Here is a 24,427-nt window from a genome sequence, read left to right as displayed (position 1 = left end):
AAACTGATAGATGAATAATTCTATAGATATAGAAGATGGTTTCTTGAAAAATAAGACTGACTCATAAAAAGGTTTATATCCTCAAGACAAAGCATATAGTTGTCACCTAATTTATTTGTGGATAATGATAATCATAAAACAATGGGCCTTCTCACACTAAAAATGTTTCCCTCTTTCTCATTTAAAATTACTGCCTGCCTGACTCCAACACTGAAAAGGTAACACTACACATTTATATAGTGGTGTATAGGAGGCGAGATATTTTCCTCACAAGATCAGAAGATGACAGATTTGGTGCTGGAATGGACCTCAAAAGTAATATAGTCCAAAGCTCTGTTTGCCAATGAGAAAGCTGAGGAAGACTGAGGAATTATATCTAAGGTTATTTCCTGTTCTAAAACCCTTTGACTCCTATATTTCATTTCTGAAATAAGAGCCTGGCTTCTGGTCCAGTTCTCTTTTCATTATACCTCCCTCCTACCCTTTTCACTACCAGTCAATATTTTGAAAGAGTATGAAGGGCATCAAAGTGCATGTGAGGTTCTCTGCAAATAATCATATTAAATATGTGTTCCCAGGGAGTGTTAACATTCCTTTTGCCACCCCCAACTGACATCCCCAGTTCAACTTTTTAAAACTGGGCATTAGATATATGTAAGCATACATGCACAACCAGTCAGTCAGTGAGCAGTTATCAAGTACTTATGTCCCATGTGCTAAACACCAAGCCAAGCACTAGGGCTACAAGAAAGGGAAAGAGACAGTCTTCACACTTGAGGAGTTTATAATCTAATAGCAGAATTCAACTTATAAAAAGAAAATGAAAAGGTATAGAAATGGGAGTGGGTTGAAAAATGGAACCTGGAATGGGAAGACGATAGTGAAGTCCAAAGCAGTGTACCAGGATAGGAAATGAAGAGATGGCTGACCTGGGTGTCCATCTATGTATATATATCTTCCGATATTCCCAAGGAAACCCACTGATTATTACTGAGGGTATATGTTACAAAATGGTATAATGGTAGTTCTAGAAGGAACTATAAAGATCACACCCTTTAGCGAACTTGCCTTGAATGTACACTGCACATATTCCATCCTTCTACTAGAAGGTCTTTCTTGAGTACAGGACTTATTTATTTATTTTGTCTGTGTGACTGTCAGCCCTTAGTATCTTGACTTGAACATTTAGAAATAAAAATAAGGAATGTGCCTATGATGTCAATTGTGTAGGGGACTCCTGGATGAGGAAACTCTCTGCCTTGCCTCTTTAACAGACATATAATAAATGTGGGTTAAAGTTATTCAAACTAAATAAATTACCTAGATCCTTCTGTGAACTTTTAAACATAATCTGAAAATGTAGTTCAGCAGTTTCCTTTGTAAGTCTACATATTTTACTGTATGCATTTAAAAATATTATTCTGAGAAATAGTAAAAAGGCTTTAATTAACAACCAGTGAAATACATGACACACACAAAAAGGACAGGAGTTTCTGATCTATTCAGATCTATCTATCTGAACTTATTCTTCAGTTGAAGACATTGAAACTCAGAGAGATCAAGATGTAGCTAAATTAACACAGTTCTTCAGTATTATCGCTGAGTCTAAAATCTAAATTCACCACCTATACTTGATTACTACTTTGCCAGATCACAACACTATATTTTGACTTCTGCTGTACCATCATAAAATAACTTTTTCTGTATCTGTCTTTTCTTTCTATCTCTTACTCTCCCATCTTTCTCTACTTCTTTCTCTGTCACTCTTGAAATTAGGTTTTTTTCCTTGTGTATATATATATATATATTTTTATATGTGTATATATATATATATATATATATATATATATATATATATATATAAATGCACAACTGGTTCTTTGAATCAGTGCCACAATTAACAGTCAAATTTTGGATCATCTGAGAGGATAACTACCTCAGTTTCAAGGTACATTGTGTGTCTATACTCCTAAAATCACATTACTTTTTAGCCCCCATTAGTGCATTTACCTTTCTTAATCAGGTAGTTAACAAACAGCCCAAAGCAAAGAGATTTACTCAAATGGTATAGTGTGAGTGGTAGTAACAAAATATTTCACCCTAAACCTCTACTTCATGCACAGATGATCAGTGGGAAGTCTGGTCATACATATAGAGTATTATATTAGAGAAGCATAAATATAGCTATACACTTCATGGAGGCAACTAAAAACTCTGGCACTTTAGGCCACTTGACTTTTCTTATAAGATCTTCACACTATTTTCCTTGCTGTTGCATATCTGCTAACTATGTCACTAGGATGGCCTTTCTGATCTTTTCCCTATCTATTGTTTAACTCTCTTTAATAATAACCTCTTTGAGGTTGTTCCCTTTAGGGACCAGCATCTCCTATTGACTGAAAATTGAGATTAAGATGCCATTGCTGATGTTGTTGGTGGTAGAGATGGGGACAGACATTTTCTTTCCCTCTACTGCCCATTTTAGAAACATAATAAAAAAGAAAAAAAAATTTTCTCTGAAGAACTAGGTTCTTCTGCCACATAGATGACTGTCTTTTTAAATGCCAGAGGTGATTGTCTCTCAATTGATAAACCTCCTACTCTTTATTAAATCTTTACAGAATGTGTGTTTCTTTTAAAAGGTCACCAGGCCTTTTAATTCCATCAAATTTGATTGAAGAGCTTCTTTACACATACTAGAGGATTAATCAAGGATAATGCTGCTTTACATTTTCTTTAAGGCTTCAACACCGTATTGTCTCTGTTATCTACCTCTTATTTTCAGCAAGTGTTTAGAAGGAACTCATTCCATGGGGCTACTGCTAATCAACATTCTCACTTTCAAAAATTGATTAGAAACTTTATATCCTAAATTATTTCATGAGTAGCTAGTTTATAGTTACTGGACTGTGCTATTGATAAATTATTCCCCCTAAATTTGTTAGATTTAGAAAGTTCTTTCATGTCAAAAAATTTAGACCACAACTTTACAATCTAGATATTTTCCATGCATTATTTTGTTAAAGGAAAAAATGTTATTTAAACAAAATAATTCATGCCAAATTGTTAAACTAACAAACCAAAATATTTTAAAGGAAACATGATATTTTCTTTCCATAAATTTTAAATTTTCTAATTTATCTTTCTTTTCCACATAATAATTCCTTCTTGTATGTGTTAATATTTTTATTAAATCACAGTTCATTGCAAATGTAATTTGTCAGGAATTTATTCATTGGTTCAAAATATTTATTTAAAGATTATTTGAGCTGGAGGTTGTTTCACATGCCTATAATCCAGGAAAATTGACTTCCAGGAAGCAGCCTCAGTATGTAAGATTGGTTGAAGCAAAAAGATTCAAAAATCTAAGGAAAGAGATGCTGATTTATAGTGGAAATTTCAAAGACTATAGAATGCGACAAAGAGAATTAATGACTCTCAGAGTTGAAAAGGGCCTCAGTGTCACCTGATCTAAACCAGGCTTGAACCAGTATCCTCTTTATAACACAGGTGATGAGTAACCTTCCTGCTTTTACTTTCTCATGTCTTTTAGTGGGGTAGAACATGCCTCATGCAAAAACTATCCTTCCATTTTGGGATAGCTGTAATTATTATAAAGCTCTTACTTAGATCAAACAATAAGCATTGGTTTTTTGTTGGTATCTTTTACCACTCTATCACTTATAGTTACCAATATATCTCCACCTCCACTAGCAAAGAGGCATCTCCTATAACAAAAGATAGGGGGAACCAGGGGAAAAATTCGTCAAAACTACATCTCATTTTTTGTATAGGTTATTTCAGGGATATAGAAAAGGAACAAGCAATAGGGTTAGGGCTAAAGATTATCAAGAAGGTGGTACTTGAACTTTGATGGAAACAATGAATTTTAAGATGAAAGGGTGAGTAGAGTCTATCCCAGGCATGAGAGTAGGACGTCTCCAAAAGCTCTCAACTTAAACTCTGCATTTTGTTCTGGCTTTATGGCCAATGAAAAAAATCTCAACCCTCTTCCTTGAACAACTCTGAGACCCAAAGGCTGCTATGGTGTCCTCATTCAAATCTTCCTTTCTTTAATCTAAATACACCAGTTCTTCAGTTGCTCCTTATAGGGCGTGACCTTAAAGCTTTTTATGTTAGGTTTGTTCTCCCCTGGGTGCTCTCGGGATTCTTGTTAGGGCAGGAAAAGGTTGTTAGATTTTTAAAAAGCAGTGAATTTTTACTAAAGTTTAACTGTGTGTATTATTTAAATCAACTGAAAATAAAATTGAAAATTTTAAAAATCATAATAATTCCTTAATCATGCATTTCTCAAACCTTGAGCAAGTTGTGAATTTTTCTTTTGGCAGACTCGTAGACAAATGGGTCGTGTCTAGGCACACTCACACTCACATTAACACCACTTCATTATCAGATCTCTGATTTTCTAGAGTTTAGAAAATTTGTTATTAATATACTCTGACTTATTTAAAAGATCTCTGAATGTGGAGACAAGAGAACTGAAATCTAAATTCCACCTCTGCTATTCACTCCCTATGTGACCATGTTGGGGGTGTGGGGGCTTGAAGTAAACCCCTGGGTTTTGGGATGGGCACCCTTTGCAAGAGTTCAAGACTCCATAACTTAGCTTCAAAATCAAAAGAAAAATTTCTTAATTTAGAAGTCAGATTGAATTTGGCTGGGAGGATAGTATGCAGGGATTGACACTGATTCCTATTGACGATGTGTTCTGGGCTTTTTATATCATTTGACAACAGAGACTTGGTGATGGAATAAGGGAATGGAATCAGGTTAGACAGCAATGCAGTGGGGGATGCTTGTTATCTGACCAGGGGTTGTGTCCCCAAAGAGGGGATGATCCTCATACTTTAGGAAACAAGTAGATGTCCTTCATATAACCCAATGGTATCAGTCTCTGTCTTAGAATCTGGGGGAGAATCCAAGGAGAATACTTCTCTCAGGGATTATTCCTTACCATGAATCTTTGATGCCCAGGTTCACCTTTTCCTCAACATTAATGAGAATACAAGGAAGGAAAGGGATTTCCTGTTTTCTGTTTAACCTGAAAAGTTTCTAGGGTTTGAGATGTCCAAGGAAACCCTGAATTCCATGCCAACCTTAGGGAAGCACTTTACCTTTTCTTGGTCTGTTTCCTTATATATAATCTCTAATATCCCTTCCAGCTCTAAATCATATTATTTATGTGAAAATTGCTTGAAAAAGAGAAATAATATAATATAACAGAAAGAACAATGGAGCCTAGAGAACTGAGTTCCAGTTTAGATTCTGCCATTAACAGGATAAGTAATTTTGGGGAAAGTCATTTTAACTATTCTTGGCCTTGTATTTTTCATCTACAAAATAAAGGGGTTGGTCAAGATCATCTCTCAGTTCTGTTTCATCTCTAAGGTTCTATAATTCTCTGACAAGAGGGGAGAAATTATACGCAATGGAGACCTAGTGCTTTTAACTTTTCCAGCCAATTTGTAATGAATGACAAGTTGAAATATAAGCTACAGTAAAACTATGAAAAGAAAAAAGTTATAGATTCAGATTGTTCTTGAGATTTAAATATACATCACATTTGGAGCACATTTATTAACTTTTTTCTCAGAGGGCTTTAGCTTTTTTTTTTTCTAAATCACAAATGTACTACTATGGAGGAATATTTATGAGAGACACAATTCTGGAAACCTGATTTTTTTTAATTTGAAGAAAATATTTATCTTTGTAGTTTTCCTCCTCTTCCAACTGCTGAAATTTAGTCACATTGAAATAATTTGAATCTCTGGAATAAATTCCATCACTGGGTGAATCTCTTCCTCCAGGGCTTTGCCTTTATTTATTTATTAGGTTTCTCAAATTGGACCCTTGGCTTAAATCGCTTCAGGGCAGAAATACAATAGAATGACATTAGTTAAAATATACCCAGCATCAGCAACATGAAAACATAATAGTAAAACAGCATGAGCATATACATACAAACATAGTCATCATTTTACTACACCACTGGGGCATGCCAGCTTACAAAGACATATCTTGTGCCATATCCTGAAGCTTAGGAAACTAGGACTCTTAGAAAGCACAGCAAGCAAAGAATTCTAGCTAGGAGAGACTTATGAGTATAGTCATAGGAAGCCAGATTTCCAACGTGGGAATGAAGGAACTATTAATAGAAGCTTAAATTTGGTGAGAAGATTTTAAATGTTTTTTAAGAGAAAAAAAAACTAACAAAACAAACAAAAAATCCCCACTCTGACTCTTCCTCATTATGCCAGATGGAAGAACATTATCTCATGTATGTAGCTTTACACTTAATAATAGCAAATATGAACACACTCACAGTGAGGTGTTTGCATTTGGGGAGGCAGAGATATAGAATGAACATTTTTAAGAGACATAAGACCCCCGTCTCACCTGACCTTATTGGGAAGTTTGGGTGAGAAGTAAGGAACACCTTGTGTTTAACCCATTTGAAGAAGATGGTGAATGATGTAGTTAACAATTTTAATATACATTTTTAGTCAGAGAATTATATAATTTTATTGCAGGTAAAAATTCTAGAGTGATTTTATTGTACTTGTCTTTTTTTATTGTATGATCAGAATTAATGAATAAATTTTAAAAGGGTTATCATATATCAGGGGTGAGTCAAAAGACATCATTATGATATCATTTTGGTCTTTGACTATGACAGGTAACAACCATCCAATGTGCCAGACATGGTGCTAAAGGTTGGGGATAGAATTATGAAACTGAAACAGCCTCTCACATCAAGGAACTTATACTCTAATTGTATATATTCTAAAACAATGGAGGGGGGTAGGTCGTGACCAGGGAAGAGAATTTAGGAATTGTTAAAACTACCAGAAGAATTTTCTGTAGAGGTATAGAACTGTCAACTATTTAAAAAGATATCATTAATTTGATATTCTCAGAGCAAGAAGAAATGTACAAGGCATTAGAGGGCAGGATAATGTACCCTGACAGATGGCAAGATAGATGCCTAGGTAAGCGCTGGTTTCTTGGTACATATCTAGATGGAATGTGGTAAGACCATTTGGAATTTCATAAAAGAATGGAATTCCTGTAACTGGCCTAGAATCAAATAATAAATAAGCATCTATTAAATGCCCACTATGTGCTAGATTCTTTTCTAGGATCTAGAGATATTAGGACAGAAAATGAAATAAACTTTACTCTAAGGAATCCACTTTGTATAGTGGGAGTGTGGGTTATCTTATCTATTAGGATAAGATAATTTTCTAAGGGCAAGGAAAATGCATCCCAAAGGAAACTTTAGGCACTAAGTACTGCCATTGTTCTCATGCCATTCTGCAAATATTAGGCCACAGAGCAATAAGACTAATCAAAGTCCCCTACAGTTAACATTCCAACATACAAAATGTATTTATTGTTCTAATCTCTTCAATTCCTTCATGTCCAATAACTAAACTGTATGTAAGGCACCCCATATATCATGTATTAATTTAGAAAACCACATATTAACATCACCTAAGTTCCATTCTATTTTGATTTTGTTAAATATTTTCTAATTTAATTTTATCTAATTCTAGGGGCAGAATTATTATGGGGTAGTTATCTGATACTTCATCTCTAAGTAAGTCCATAAGACTATAGTATGTCCAATTCCCTTGGTAGACGGAGTTTTCCTCACTTGGGAGTCCCTTTACCAATGAAATTACAGGTTGTCTCAATCCCTTTGATTATATCACTTTGTTATAACAGTTACCTCATTTTAGGTCCCTAAAATCTGTATGGTTCCTAGCTCTAAAAGGAACTTATTTTAGAGGAAAACTTACTGATTCAATCACAATCCCTCTGAGCTTGGGGTAACAACAAGGAAGAATTGTTACTTGAAGAGAGAAACTATTCCATTATGACTCTGTATCCCCAATAATTAGCAGAGTCATACTAGAGGCTAAATAAATATTTGTTGAATGAATGAGGAAACTAAATGTTCCAGTGCTTAGAGTATTGAACTTAAAATCATTAAGATCTGAACATAAATCTGATCTAAGAAATTTAGTAGCTATGTGACCCCAGGCAATTCAGCCAAAATCTTCCTCAGTTTATTCCTCTGAAAATGAGGATAATTAGAACTTGCAATCTCACGGTTGTTGTGAGGATCAAAGAGATATTTATTAAGCATTTTCCAAACCATAAAGCACTATATAAATGCTAAAAATAAGTGAATGAATGTAGGAATCTGGAATAGAAATTTTCCATGACAGTGACAAATACCTTTGTATTATAATATATGATTTTCTTGATATTACTCGTTTAATTCATATTAGTAAGCAGCCAGTTATCTCTGTTACATAGTCTAGGGAATCTTCTATAACTTTAATAAACACATAGGAGAAAACTTGGAGATTTTTAAGTGACGTTTTGTTCTGCCTAATCAAATGCCTTTTTATAGTCACCTAATAGCAAGCACAATAGGATCTTGCATTCTCTGCATTTTTCAGTCACTTGTATGACTGTAAAGATATGGAATATGTGATAATTACAGAAGCCTGTCTGCTCCCTTTTCATTCTTTCCTTAAGGATGCCACTGATTTATGTGTAGATCGTCCTTCCTAAAAATCCCTAGACCTAGTGAAGTAGACATATGACTTGGCAGTAGTTGATAACTTTTATCAGCTCTTTTATAGTAGTAATAATGTCCAAATATTTCCCAAGCATTTATTCTCTCTCCTCTAAAATATCTTGAAAATTGATTCCTCAGCTTGCTCAAAATTTTGTTATTTTTGGAATAGACATTCTTTTCGCATATTTGATCTACTCCAGCTACTCTTTTTGTCTTCATTTTCTTATGTGCCATTTCTGTTTCTTCACAGAAAACTTCAGAGATTGTGATGTTAAAGTTTGAATATATGGTTTATGAGTTGCATAGGGATACAGCTACAGGCTCTTTTTTTGTCTCTTGCCTCCCTTCCCTGATAAAATTACTTCCTATCTTTCAATCCCTCCCTTAAGGTACTGATTTACTTGGGGGAGAGAACATGATTTTTTTTTTCCCTTGGAGTTTTATTCAGCTCTTTCTTCTTCAAATTCTCTTAAGCAGTTAGCTAGATAGATCCTTTTTGTCCCTTAATGATACTTTTGTTTTTCTTTATTTTGAAGTTTAAAAAAAACATACTTGGAGAAAAATGTTTTAATGTGTATTCTTGCCTTAATAATTTTTTTTTTGCTTTTCTCTCATGATTATGGTTTATGTAAATCACAAGTTATACTACACTCCTCCTCCCCAAGAATGCCTCAAACGTATATGCTTTGTTTAAAGTCCTTCAATTACTTATCAGGCATAGTCTTGCAGAAGGTGCTATTCATGTTTTCAGCTTGTATTCTTTTGCTTTGAGGGTTATACTATTTCATTCTTTTCTCCAATTTCTTGTAGTTGAATATACATTCTTTCATATGGTGACTGGACTTTTTTCTCTTACCATTTTGCAAATCTAACAAATTATAACTAGTAAAATATTTTAAGCCTAACTTTTCCCACTCTATTTGTTGAATGAATAATCCATTAGTCTTCTGTTATCTGAATTTAAAAGTTATTGGCAGTTTTCTTTTCTTACAAAGTCCCTTCAGTGTGGCTTAATATTTAAAAATTTTCTTATTCTTATTATTATTATTTGAGATCTATGATCCTTAACTTATTTCTCTGTATAATGTCTCCATTATCATCCATGTGCATTATATCGAATGCATGTATTGTTTTGAAAATCATTTTCTTTAGCTTCTCTTTTAAAGTTGTTGTTTTTTCCTACTTCTGTATGTTTGTGTTCTAAATTTGCCTTTTTTTTTCAGGAGACTCTCATTCTTTGGATAAATTATCCATCATTTGTTATGTTGTCTTCCTCATTGTTTGTTCTTAATTCCCATTTCTTTTTTATGTCTTAATTCAAAGATATTTTATTTTCCAAATTTCATGTAAAAATAATTTTAATGTACATTTTCCAAAAATATAAAATCCAAACAGTCTACCTTCCTCTCTTCCCTCCCCACTAAGAGATGATAAGCAATTCAATCTGGACAGTACATGTATTATTGTGCAAAACACACTTCCATATTTATCACTGTTGTAAGAGCATACTCATTCAAAACCAAAACTCCAAAATAAAACTGTAAATAAACTGATGTGAAAGATAGTAGTATGCTTTGATGTATCCAATTCCAACAGTTCTTTCTGTAGAGATGGATAGCATCCCCCATCATAACCCCTCAGAATTATCCTGGATCATTGCAATGTTGAGAGTACCAAAGTTTTCAGTTGATCATCATGTAATATTGCTATTATTGTATATAATATTCTCTTGGTTCTGCTTTTTTCATTTTGCATAAGTTAATGTAGATCTTTCAAGCTTTTTCTGAAATCATCTTGCTCTTTTTTGTATTTTTTTTCATTTCTGTTGCATAATTCATGTTTTCTCCCTCCCCTCATTTCATCCCCCTCCCAGAGTTGAAAAGCAAATCTATTGGGTTACACACACACACACAACACACACACAATCACTTAAACCCATTTCCATATTATTCATTTTGTAACAGAGTAATCCTTTAAAACCAAAACCCCAAATCACAGGCCAGTATAAACAAGTAATAAATCACATGTTTTCTTCTGGATTTCTACTCCCACAGTTCTTTCGCTAAATGCAGATAGCATTCTTTCTCATAAGTCCTACAGAATTGCCCTGGATCATTGTGTTGCTATTAGTAGCAAAGTCATTTATCTTTGATTGTCTTACAATGTCTCAGTTATTATGTATAATATTCTCTTTGTTCTGCTTATTTCACTATGCATCAGTTCATGTACATCTTTCCAGTTCACATAGAAATCCATCAATTCATCATTCCATATACCACATATACCACAATTTGTTCAGCCATTCCCCAATTAAAGGACATCCCCTCATTTTCCAATTTTTTTGCCACTACTCAAAGCAAAGCTATGAATGTTTTTGTACTGTCTTCACCAAAGTCATCAATTGACCTCCTGAAATCTGGTGCCATAAGGGATTTCATATCAACTAAGAAGAATCCTGTCAGAGCCCAGTGACCTGTCTGTCAGAGGGAGGCCACAGCCATTTTGGCCCAAGCCCCAAGAGCTCAGTTACCTCACCCCATATGCTGCTGTTGAACTATAACTTGTCAATCAATGATTTTGAGAACCAGTTAGATCAGAAAGTTAGATAGTGGGATTTCTTAAAAAGTCAGAGGGTATAATTAAGGTAGCATCAAGATCAAGAAGAGGACCCCGTGAGGGGTCTGTAGATTTTGCTTTTATTAAGTGTAAAAGATTAGGATCACCTTTTCCCTCATCCTCCATCCCTTCTTGTGTTAAAGGAGGTAAAGAAACCAAATTACTGTTTTTATGTCATCAAGAAGCAGTCAGATTGCATCTCAAATCATCATACTGGAAATGAGACCTACCATCTGGGCCTATAGGCTATTACTAGCTAAAATTGGGTTCAACTCTGATCAAAACCTTTTATCACAAACAATTAACTTATTTCAGCATAAACGGGCCCTTAAACAGTTTTTTTTTTAATCTATTTGGGACATAAGGTGGTGGTACCTCAAAATTGTCTTGATCTGTATTTCTCTATTCAGGAGGGATTTAGAACATTTTTATATGATTATTGATAGTTTTGATTTCTTCATCTGAAACCTGCTTATTCATATCTTTGACCATTTGTCAATTGGGGAATAATTTGATTTTTTTTTCCATTTGAAGAAGTTTATTTAGTCAATTTAAAACATTATTCCTTGGTTACAATAATCATATTATTTCCCTCCTTCCCCTCCACCCACTCTTCCCGCAGCTAACACACAATTTCATTGGGTATTACTTGTGTCCTTGATCAGAACCTATTTCCATTGTTGTTTACACTAGGATGTTCATTTAGAGCCTACATCCCCAACCATATGCCTTCAACCCATGTTCAAGCAGTTGTTTTTCTTTTTCTTCAGTGTTTTTACTCCCACAGTGTTTCCTCTAGATGTAGATAATGTTCTTTCTCATAGATCCCTCCAGGTTGTTCAGGATCACTGCATTGCCACTAATGGAGAAGTCCATTACATTTGATTGTACCACAGTGTATCAATCTGTGTACAATGTTTTCCTGGTTCTGCTCCTCTCACTCTGCATCAGTTCATGGAGGTTGTTCCAGTTCCCATGGAATTTCTCCACTTTATTATTCCTTTGAGCACAATAGTATTCCATCACCAACATATACCACAATTTGTTCAGCCGTTCCCCAATTGAAGGGCATCCCCTCATTTTCCAATTTTTGGCCACCACAAAGAGCACAGCTATGAATATTCTTATATATGTCTTTTTCCTTATTATCTCTTTGGGGTACAGACCCAGCAGTGCTATGGCTGGATCAAAGGGCAGACAGTCTTTTAGAGCCCTTTGGGCATAGTTCTAAATTGCCCTCCAGAATGGTTGGATCAATTCATAACTCCAGCAATGAATTAATGTCCCAACTTTGCCACATCCCCTCCAACATTCATTAATTTGATTTCTTATGAATCTGACTTAGTTCTTTGTATATTTGAGAAATTGGGCCTTTGTCAGAGAATTTTGTCATAAAAATATTTTTTCCCAATGTGTTGCTTCCCTTCTAATTCTGGTTGCATTTATCTTGTTTGTACAAAAACTTTCAATTAATATAATCAAAATTATTGATTTTACACCTTCTAATCTCTTGTCTATCTCTTGCTTGGTCCAAGATTCTTACTTCCTCATAGATCTAACAGGTATACTATTCAATGCTTGCTTAATTTACTTGTAATATCACTTTTTGTATTTAAATTATATTCCCATTTTGAACTTATCTTGATATAGGATGTTAGATATTGATCTAAACCTAATTTTTGCCATACTCTATTCCAATTTACCTCTGCAGGTTTTTGTCAAATAGTGGGTTCTTATCCCAAAAGGTGGGATCTTTAGGTTTATTGAACAAAAGATTGCTAAAGTTAATTACCCCTAGTCTATATCTTAACCAGTACCAGATTGTTCTGATGATCACCACTTTAGAATACAGCTTAAGGACTAGTACTACTAAGACTCCATCCTTCATATTTTGATATTCTTTGATATCATCCTTTGATATTCTTGATCTTTTGTTCTTCCAAATGAACATTGCTATTCTTTTTTTTCTAATTCTTTTCAATATTTTTTTGGTAGTTTGATAGATATGGCACTGAATAAGTACACTAATTTAGGTAAGATTGTCATTTTTATTAGATTGGCTCATCCTTTCCATGAGCAATTAATATTTTTCCCAATTGTTTAGATCTAGTTTTATTTCTGTGAAAAATGTTTTATAGTTGTGTTCATATAATTTCTGTGTTTGTCTTGGCGGATAGATTTCCAAATATTTTATTTTGTCTACATGATTTTAAATGGAATTTCTCTTTCTATCTCTTGCTGCCGATTTTTGTTGAAAATATCAAGAAATGCTGATGATTTATGTGGATTTGTTTTGTATCATGTAACTTTTCAAAAGTTACTATTTCAAATTGATTTTTGTATGATTTTCTAGGATTTTCTAAGTCAGTGATAGTGAACCTATGGCACAAGTGCCAAAGATGGTGCATGGAGTGTTCTCTGTGGGCACACAGCTGCCCCCCCCCAAATTTGTTACTAGAAAGGCAGAAGGATTGGGATGGAAGTGCTCCCTTACATTTCTTCACATATCCACCACTCTGCCCAGCAGCCCAATGGGAATACACAGGGAGTAAGTTGGGTGGCTCACAGGTGGCAGAGCTGGAGAGGAGCAGAGAGCTTGGGCCATCCCCACCTCTATATTTGTTGAGGATATTCCTCACTTCACCTGCCCCTCTATCCATCAGTCAAATGGAAACACTTTTTTCCTCCCCTGTGTGGATAAGGGGAATGTGAGGCACACCTGGCACTCAGTAGGAGGGAGTGGCAGGACAATTGGTCTGGAAGTGGGTTGGGGGTGGGGCCTGGCTCTCCATCTCTAAAAAGCAAATAAAACTTTAATCGTTTATAGTGTTTCATGTTCATCATTTGATGTTTAAATTTCAACCACCTATATTCTGATGTATATTTTCTATAATACTTGTTAATTTTGTTTTTTAGTTGTTTTTCAGTCATATTCAACTCTGTGACACCATTTGAAGTTTTCTTGGCAAAAAATGCTAAAGTGGTTTTCCATTGTCTCCTACCATTTGTTATACAGTAATCACTTAATAAACATTAGTCAACTGACAGATTTTTTATGTTTTTTAAGTGGTACAGCAAGTATAAAACAATTACTCACCATATTTTTAATCAGATCATTGTATGTGATATGTTCTTATTTCTTTATTATTATTTCTTCTTGAATTTTATCTTGAATTTCATATTTCTATCACAAATTGATAGTCAAATTCTACACAGATTTTTATTTAAAATGACTCATATTTGACAATCATAATTTTTGAATAATGAATTTTTTCTTGGGAAATTTTGTTTGCTGTTTACTTTGTTCATCACATCCCAACTCTCTTGTGAGAGAGAGTATATAGTTCTGACTCTTCTTAATCGACTACTAGTTACTGATCTTTTCTTTAGTTAATTGTGTTTTGAAAGTCATACTTATTTCTTCATGGAATTTAGTTCTCTTTTTAACCTCTGATACAGAAGTTAATATTTAGATGTGATTACAATGGTCCCTTTATTACTATGTGATATGGGGAACAAAACAATAAGGAGATGAGAAGGTATTCCCCAAAATAACAATTTGACTTACTCTTGGGAAATAGAAAGGGAATAAGCATTTATTGAGTGTCCAATATGTTCTAAGCATCTTGCTAACTACTTCAAAAATATGATGTTATTTGATCCTCACAACAATCTTGAGAAGTAGGTTTCTGTCATTATTCCCAAATTATAGGTTAAGTGACATGGCCACATAGCTAGTAAGTACCGAAAGCCAGAATTGAATGTAGGTCTTCTTGACTCTAGGTCGAGCACTCTGTCTACTATATGTCAACATATAGCTACTTCTTTATCAATACAATAGAATCACTTTTAGCAATTTCCTGTTGTACTTCTACAAAGAGAATCTGAATCATCCTTCCATTTAACGGTTACTTTTATTACCTTCTGATTTCATATAAAGTGGGAAATGTACTATTAGAATATTTAATCTCCTTTCTCTAACACTGTACATGCTGAGAAAGAGCAGGGCTATATAGGCAGAAGAAATAACTTACTGGGAGCTCTCCACACTAATAATTTCATTAGTTTATGTGAAAAGATCTTATACTTAAAATATCAATATTAATTTTAATATTTCAAGACAGCCAATGAATTCTTCACCTCTAGGTTGTCCTAGATGAATGTCCATGACATCAGACAGATTAATACTCAGAGAAGAGACATAATCTATTGCTAGAATTGTGCCTGAAATCTACTTCACATGATAGAACCTTCCACAACTAATAATTTCACATAGTCTGCAATATCCCAAAGTTACTTCTTGGCTACAATGAGATATCAGAACAAGATTTCATTATTCTTGTTGTTATATTTTGAGGTTATGATAGATTTCAGATAAAACTGATCTTAAAGAAGAACACTATGGAATATTATTAATAAAACACAGCACAGTGATCTGTAAATTGTGAACCTGATGTTAACTCATTATAGTATAAAGTTAAGAGTTGAAATGGGGTTGTAGCTTAGATTCCTGGGTACCAAGTTTAGTCCTGGAAGAACCTAGCCCTGAAGAGTATATTCAAACCTTTTTCTCACTCATTAGGTCATTTCACCCCTGCAAAGTTTCCAGAAAAATTCCTTAAATTTGATTTTATGTCTCCCTCAATGGAATTAGCAAGGTTTATTCTAGAAATATATTCAATATCCAAACTCTCCAAATAAGTGAGTTATTTTATTTCTTCCAGCACAAAAGAAAGGCTTAGAATATATATGACTCATAAACTCATGCATTCAAATATTTACATCATTACAAATAGTTAAAGCATTTCTCACATCATTTTTGCTATTTTAGCAAGTAACTCAAGGTCTTTGTCTTGTGGTAGCAGAAGACGCCTGACTCATTTTTCTGTCACTAGTAATCTTTAAGAGAGGAAATCAGATCCAGCATGATCAAGGAGCAACCCAAGCAGAGGAAGGACAAGGAAGACCCAAGATTTCAGGATAAGAACAGATGAACTGTGAGGATTCAAAAACAGTTAATTCACTTCTTCTTGGGAGCTCTGCTGGAGTGGATGGTCTGAGAGGAAACCTCTCTGAGACAGAGAACTTCTCTAGACATTGATCACCTTTCAATGAACCCTAAATTCCTCTGGTTCCTGCTGAAGAAGATAAAAGTAGATTGGGACTTTTGGAAACAGCCATCTACTAAAGAAGATCCTCTCTATACCCAAAAACTGTCTTTGAACTTTACAATTAGATTAGATTAGAAGGAAGGACAACCCCCAACATCTGACCAAAAGGAGGTCTGGCAAAGAGCCTGAATCCTCAGGATTGTGGGGTGGTCAGTTGTTGGTTCATAGGGATTCCCATTTCCCACTTTCCTCATCCAATAACTCCATTATCCCTGCTTTGTGTGTCCCCTAGAATAAAGAGTTACCTTTTAGATCAGGTCTGCTTCCTAGCATCATTGAAGGGAACTGAGGCTTTGGGGGAGAATCTCACCTTTCTCCCCAAGAAGGAAATCTTTGTCTCAGAGGTTTCCTCTCAGACCATCCACTCCAGGAGGGCTTCCACAAAGAAGTGAAGTAACTGTTTTTGAATCCTCACAGCTCATCTGTTCTTTTCCTGGAGTATTGGGTCTTCCTTGCTCTTCCCTAGCTTGGTTTGCTCCTTAGTCATGCTGGATCTGATTTCCTCTCTTACACTTCTTTTCTTTCACAAAGTTGTAGCTTCAAAAAAACAACGTTTAGAGGGAAACTGGAACTGACTGATTAAGGAGTTCTCCTAATTTCAGTGTAATACTACACTTGAAATGTAGATTTTTCATGATTGCTATTCATCACTTTTGTTCAGAGAAAAAAAGATGAAACAGAAAACGTCACTAGGAACTTTTACTCTGGTGTGGTTCATACAGAGAGAAGCTATGAGAGGAAAGTAACATTTAAAAATTCAGTGGCCAATCTCTTTTGACTCAACCTTCCATTGGGGGAAGAGAAGGCCCATAAGAACCAATCAGAAGCCTTTGGTAAGATCAAGGTCCTCACACATTTTCTGATACATGCTTCATGAGATGGCCATAGTTATAACTACTACAGAACAATTATTACTTTTATTATTGCTAGTCATCATAGTAATATCAGGAATCCTATTGAATGATTGCATTAGCATACTTTACTATAAAAATAAAACTGATTTTTAGACCATGTTTTTGGGGAATATAATTTTCACATTTCTTTATAATAGCTTAAATGTTGCTGTTATTTTAGAAAAATCATTATCTTTGAAAAATGGTGCTATGACCACAAAGTTGTATAAAACTACCATTTTATTGTAAAATTCACTGATTCTAATTCTTCCTTCAATTATATTGAATCTAAAGGGTAGAATTTAACTTCTTTTCAATAAACATTTTTGTGGGAATTCTTGTTGTTAACTGTGCATTGAATAAATTAGCATTATCAATTGAAATAGAATCCATACTGTCCATAACAAAAATCATTTTTAAATGTGTAAATAACATTCCATCACTCTAGAGACAAGAGGTTCTCTCCTGAAGTTTTTCTGGCATTGCTCTATGAATACTCTTAATTTTTTCTAGAACTTCCTTCAATGCTTTATTAGTAAAAAAAAAAAAGTCCTATTTAAAATCATTTTGGGTTCTTTCACTTCTTTGCAGTCTGGGAAAAACTGAAACACAAAATAAAGTTTTAAAAGCCCTTGAAATCTCAAGCACTACAAATAGAATCTATCTACTTGTTTTTGTTACATACACATATGGACTATCTTTCAAAGAGCTGAGCCTTAAGTCTCAAAGACTGAAATACAAATAAATAAATGTGTGAATTCTACCTCTTATTCTATCTTGGTCTCATAGTATATATGTATTATTGTCCATGGATGTGTTGGAAGCAGTCCTTTACTATTCTTAGGTTTATAATAACTTTGAAAACTTTGGTATTATGGCTCTTAAAAGTTGGAGGTAGTAATATAGCTTCTCCAGAATTATTAGGAGATAAGAACAGAGGAAAAATTCTCATCAAGTGACATCATATTATACATATTTATCTTTTTCTTTCCTTCATTTCAATTTAAGAGATTCGTTCTCCTGCTGGGTGTAATGGGAATGAATTTCAGTGTGACCCTGATGGGAACTGTGTCCCTGACCTTTGGCGCTGTGATGGAGAAAAAGACTGTGAAGATGGGAGCGATGAAAAGGGCTGCAATGGTACTATGCGTTTGTGTGATGAGAAAACCAAGTTTTCCTGTAAAAGCACAGGTAGGCAAAAAATCAGATTCATGTCATGGCTTACTTGTCCTTATTAAAGTCTTCTTTTCTCTCTTTTTTTTTAAACCTTTTCCTTTTGTCTTAGAACCAATTGGTTCTAAGTCAGAAGAGTGGTAAGAGTTAGACAATGAGAGTTTAGTGACTTGCCCAGGGTCACACAGCTAGGATGTGTCTGAGGTCAGATTTTAACCCAGGATCTCCTATCTCTGGGTCTGACTCTCAATCCACTGAACCACCCAGATGCCCCATAAAAGTCATATTTTAACTTAAATTCTCATTTGCTATCATTCCCATATCCTTGGCAGTATAGACATGAGAAAACTGGAAAAGTGCACATAGAAATAGCTTTATTTCAGCCAGTAAATTTCTATTTTTTAGCACCATAGATTTAGATTTGAGAGGAACCTTGAAGATCAAGTATGAAATCCCACATTTTTTACAGACGAGGGAAATGGGGGTACAGAGATATTGTATCTTACCTAGGGTTTGTGTGTTCCCAAGGCAAGTTTTCAACCCATATCTTTCTGACTCAAAGACCAGTTTCATAGTCATTACCTCACACTGTCTTTTCTTTCCTTCCCAGTATTCAAGAAGAAAGCATTGGAAATTAATGCAGTGTTTATAGGCAAAACAATTTGTCTGTGGTTAGCCAGGCAAGAAGTATTCAAAATGTATCAGATGCACAGACATTCAAATTGACCCCTCATATTGGCATTGGCTCTTTCTACATTTTATAGTGTATCATCTTCTCTTCGTCACTTCTCTTGGCTGAGTAGATATAAAGATCTACACAGTAGTGCAATTTCTTGGACAGAGATTACTCAATAAACCTAAGCAATAATGATGGAAAAGGAAAGATAGTATTACTTGCGTACCTTTTTATGTTACTTTCTGAATTTCATTCAGCTGCCTAGTCTCTGCTAAGTCTACTCTTTTCCTTTTCTTTCCTGGTTTTGAACATATTCATGTCTTTCATAGTCGACAGTAAGTCTTCAAATCTTTGATTTTTCTCTGATTGGTTGTTATTTTGTTTTATCATTCTAGTTTTTCTAATGGGGTTATTTAATATTAATGATTTTCCCATTTTGCCTTTCATCCCAATTGCAGCATCCCAGTCTGCATTAGCACATTTATATTTGCTTTCTGTCCCTAGCAGATCATCAATGGAATTTAGTTGAGAAAAATAGATTACAATGAACTATTGTGATGAGTTTCTGTGAAATGTGCCTGGTTCACTTGGTTCAACCAAAAAATCAAGATTGTCCTAACAGTTCATTGAAAGAAATTTCTGTAGGGTTCCACAATGCATTCTTCAGCCATCTCTGGGGTTTCTTTATCATGTGAAGATTCTATTGAATAGCTTAATCAGGGGTGTTTAGTGTTCCCTATTGCTCCCAATTAAGCATTCTAACTAAAAAGTAAAAATGAAAAGCTATCACAGCTGTGAGCTAGCAAACACTAGAAACCACATGGCCGATGGGCATTTGAAGATACAAAATGACATTTTGTTTCTTTTCTTAAACATGCCTCCTGGCTACAATTAAGCATTTAAAATAAAAAGTTAAAAGCAAACATGACTGTGGCTAAGTATTCCTGAAGCCCATTCCTGCTAGGCAGTTTCATTTGCAAGAATTTTTCCCCCAAAGCAAAAAAGTTATAATTCACAGTTATCTTTTTTTCTTAATTACTAGAAAGATCTTAGTTGTGAAGTTAGTTGTCAGAACATTGAAACACAACATTTTCCAGTTTAAGTCTTACCATTCTGGATCCCTAATTTCACTCCTGTTCTATTTGAAATTTTATTTGCACCTACATTAATACACCTTTCAGATATAACTGCTATCATAATTGGGAAAGATCTGTTTCTAAAGAAATCAGTTGGTTTTCATCAAACATATGTGTCTGTAAGAGGCAGCAGCAGTGTGACATTAGAAGGTCAAAATCAAAATGAAAATCAAAGATAAACTTGATTCGAATTCTGTTTCAGCCACATATGGACCTGTGACCTTGGCAAATCACTTTCAGGACCTCTAGACAACTGACTTCAGGTTGTAAGTTGAAAATATTCCTGCAGTGATGGAGTCTCCCCAGGGCACTCCCCATACCAATGAAATCACAGGTCCATTGAAATAGATTTGTGTCTATGTACATGCATACCTATATGTGTGTGTGTGTGTGTAAATTAGGTAAATATCCCAATACAATTAGCCATCATTAGTTTTAGCTGCTTAAGCAAGAGAATCTTCACTTCCTAAGGAGAAGATGGATATAAATTGGCCATTGAAAGTAATCTATCATTTTAGCTTGTGGTTCTAGTCCCACGTGGATTTGGTCTTTGTCCTCAGATGGTCCAGGTCTGAACTGGATGTATTGGGGTGGCATAAAATTAGTCATCCCTATTAAAAGATTTTATACACATTCAATGTGAATGTGACATGTGAAAATTATTGTTAAATAGACAAAAAGTAGGATTCTTAGATGCATCATGGGAAATCCCAAATATTTCCCAAATACTATTAAAATTATATCTTTATCTATGGATAGACATGTCTAGACTCCCCCGTCCCCCATAGGTGTGAATATTTCTCTTAATCTGTTTCTGACAGAGAATATTGTTTACCAGGAATTAGGAAAAACATTTGAAAATAAATAGATCAATCATGGATGCCAGCCTCAAACTCAGGTTCAGTATTTCTGTTCCAATTAAAGAAACAAATATTATTTGTTGTCTATAATCTCCTCATTTATTTATACATACATATATACATGTATACACATTCATGAATTTGTCTATACAAACATACATATATAGACATACAGGTTGTATGTGTGCACACAAGGCAATATGTTTGTGCATGTATGGATACATATATAAACATGTAGCTATATATTCATACCTAATAACATAATAAACATAAAATAATAACTATAAATTCCCTACTTACATATTTCCTGACATAATAGTGGCATATCTTTTCTAGTCTAACATATAATTAGTATATCACTTTCCCAGGCAGCTAGTTGGAACAGTGGATAGTCAGCCAGGGGTCAGGAAGACCTCAGTTCAAATCTTGCATCAAGCACTAACCAGTGATATGACCCTGGGCAAGTCCCTTATTCCTGTTTATCTTAATTTCCTCATCAGTAAAATGAACTGGAGAAGGAAATGACAAACCACTCTAGTATCTTTGCAAAGAAAGTCCCAAATGGGGCCATGAAGATTCAGAAATTACTCTAATGTCTAAACATAATTAAGACACTATAACTAATGACTTTTTAAAAGATATATTTCAGACTTTTAGAAAGATCGAGTTATTATATTGAAAGAAAAAAGCTTAACCATTATACTGATACTTCTTTAGTGTTTCCTTCTGTTAGTGTTCCAAATCCTAATCATTAAATAAAAAATATGAAAGATAAAGCTAGGATACATATTAGATGGAATACAATTTATATAACATATCATTACAGTGATAATCATCAACAGATGCAAGTGAGAAAAAAGTTGTTTGAATTCATATTTAATGATAGTTCATAAGGAACTCTTATGAAGTAGTCTACTTTAGTTAAGTCCCATGTGAATAAGAAATAAAACTCAACTTGTGTAATGAGGCCATCTTTATTGAACTGAATTCTGAGACAGAATTATTCTGTGTATAACTTGAGGATACCTTTCTCCCTAATAATAGTAAGATGAATGATGTTAAATTTCAAATTTTTATAGGAAAAAATTATCATGTAAACTAGAATATAATATAAAAAGACAGAATGCACTTCAATTCAATCCCCTGATCATAGGGTGAATATATAGTAGCAGTGTAAAAATTATTATACACTTTAAAAAAGAACTGAAAAGTAAATTTCTACAAGAAGAAAAAGAAATAAATATGGAATCATTTCTAATTTATTTTAAATTATTTAAATGCCATAAATCTGACATTAGGTTAATGAGTCCAAATTCAAATTCAAAGCATACATATTTTGACTCAACTTTATACACTAATCCATTTTTATATTAAAAGCAATGAAAACTTAGCTACTAAGTAAAGTAGTTAAAATCAGTTAAAATACATATCTGTTGCTAACCTAGAATACTTCTTTTTTTAAGTTTAATTTCATTGAATGCACATTTTTTAAAAAAGGCCTCAAAATCTAAGTAAGAGCTCCTGTGTGTATGTGTGTAATATAAATTGCCCTTAACTCCTTATTTAATCGATTACAATTTGCTAAGATAATCAGGAAATATGAAGTGCATGCAGTATCCGCTCAATACGTCTAAAGTGTCAGTAGTGCTCAAAAATAAGCACTTACTCTATTTAAATGTTCCCTTACACATGATATAAATGCATTTATGATGGTACCATAGATTAATGAAATTAAATCATTACACTTTCCTTGTCCCTTAAGAGCATGAATTTAAAAAAAAAATTATCTTTGCCTTTATCCAAGACCACAAATTTCACCTCTTTCCCTGGCCCTGGAAAAAATCTTGCAAATGCCTTCTTTGAATTGTAGAGCCAATACATAGAAACAATGCAAAATATCAACATGCTTCCCTGGAAAAACAAATGAAAACCATGTAAAGTGAAGTGCTTAATGAAGAATAACTTTAAAAATTTTCTGCTGTTTACCTGTATAATAGAAGGAATTGTAGGGAAAAGAGAAACAAACAAAAAAGTCTCTTTTGTTTTCTTAACCTTCAATGGGACACATCTGGTCAAGTTCCCATGACAACTCCTTAGCCCTTTCTAATGTCAACACACTTACCCTAGGTAGACACTTCAGGAAAAAAGACAGATTTCTGAATAAAAATGGTGCAGTTGAAAGAATGTTGAACTTGGAGCATTGGGTCCTGAGTTCAAATCCTATCTCTGTCAACTTCCTCTTTGTGTGACCTACAGCAAGTTACTTAATAACTATTCTTGGTCTTAGTATTCTCATATAGAAATTTAGGGACTTGGGCTCAATGATTATCTCCTAATTATCCTTTTAGCTCTACATTTATGATTATAATGTATGTAAGATAGATATTTATAGTTTTGCATTTTTAGGAATATGTCTAACATTTTAGTAGCATTTATACCATTTCTTTATCTGCAAGTTAAATAGGAATGGAATTGAGAAGAAACTTTCAGGAAACTGGAAAAAAAGCTAGAAAGGAGGAAAAGAATAATTCTGTTTGACCTTGTTCTCAGTATCCTTGAGTAATTTTTCAAGAGGCAGGACCATTCATGAAAGAAAACATTGAAGAGGAGTGGTGTTAGCATCCAATAGCTGTAGCACTTTATGGTCTTATGAAGAAACATTTTCATTCCTCTCATTTGTTTTTTTTTCATTGGTTTTATTGTCATATTTTTATTTTGAGAAAAACTTGTTTGAGAAGGAAAAAGAGGGAGAAAATAAGAGGCTATTTGAAAGTAGAGGTTAGGGAAAATAGATAAATGAAAGAAACAGTAAATTAACTACTAAAAGAGGAGATTTGCCAGAAGCAAGAGAGAAGAATAAATGAGTTGTAAGCAGGTCATTCACAAGGAGACTCTAAGAGTATCCACAGGAGATATAATGAACTAGGTAACTGAAAATTCATTTTATCAAAATATAATAGCACTTATCCTCATTCCTTTTATTTGTCGCTATTTTATACCTAAAGTTCTCTTGAGTCTGATTTCACTTGTGACTTTGTTATATTTATCCATAGTATCACTCTCCTGAGAGGCAGTATGATATGGTGAGTAGAGTGGGCCTCAAGGTCAAAGAGATTTGGATTCAGTGTTGTCCTTGCACATATACTAGCTAGGTGACTATAGATGCCACTTATCTTTTATGTCTCCCCAGACAACTTTTAAACACTTCAAATTACAGTAATTTGCCAATCCCTGTTAGTGGAACAAGTTTCCAATTGGAGTACCCTCCATCAAAAAAAAATCACAGAT

The 24,427-nt window shown here is 34.1% G+C and overlaps 1 protein-coding gene across 7 annotated transcripts in view; it reads left to right on the top strand.

The window, feature by feature from the left end:
* The window catches only part of LRP1B (LDL receptor related protein 1B), a 2,480,145-nt gene that overhangs the window by 1,561,325 nt on the left and 894,393 nt on the right, over window positions 1-24,427 (top strand). For all 7 annotated transcript variants that reach the window (XM_007494117.3, XM_056797188.1, XM_056797186.1 and 4 more), the window contains one exon: window positions 18,303-18,485. In XM_007494117.3, coding sequence (XP_007494179.2) covers window positions 18,303-18,485 — 183 coding nt within the window. The remainder of the gene's footprint in view (window positions 1-18,302; window positions 18,486-24,427) is intronic.

This window comes from Monodelphis domestica, chromosome 4 (assembly GCF_027887165.1).
Source record: "Monodelphis domestica isolate mMonDom1 chromosome 4, mMonDom1.pri, whole genome shotgun sequence".
In the NCBI taxonomy this organism is placed as follows: domain Eukaryota; kingdom Metazoa; phylum Chordata; class Mammalia; order Didelphimorphia; family Didelphidae; genus Monodelphis; species Monodelphis domestica.
Note: the sequence above shows the minus strand (reverse complement) of the source record. Positions and strands in the feature narration are given on the sequence as shown.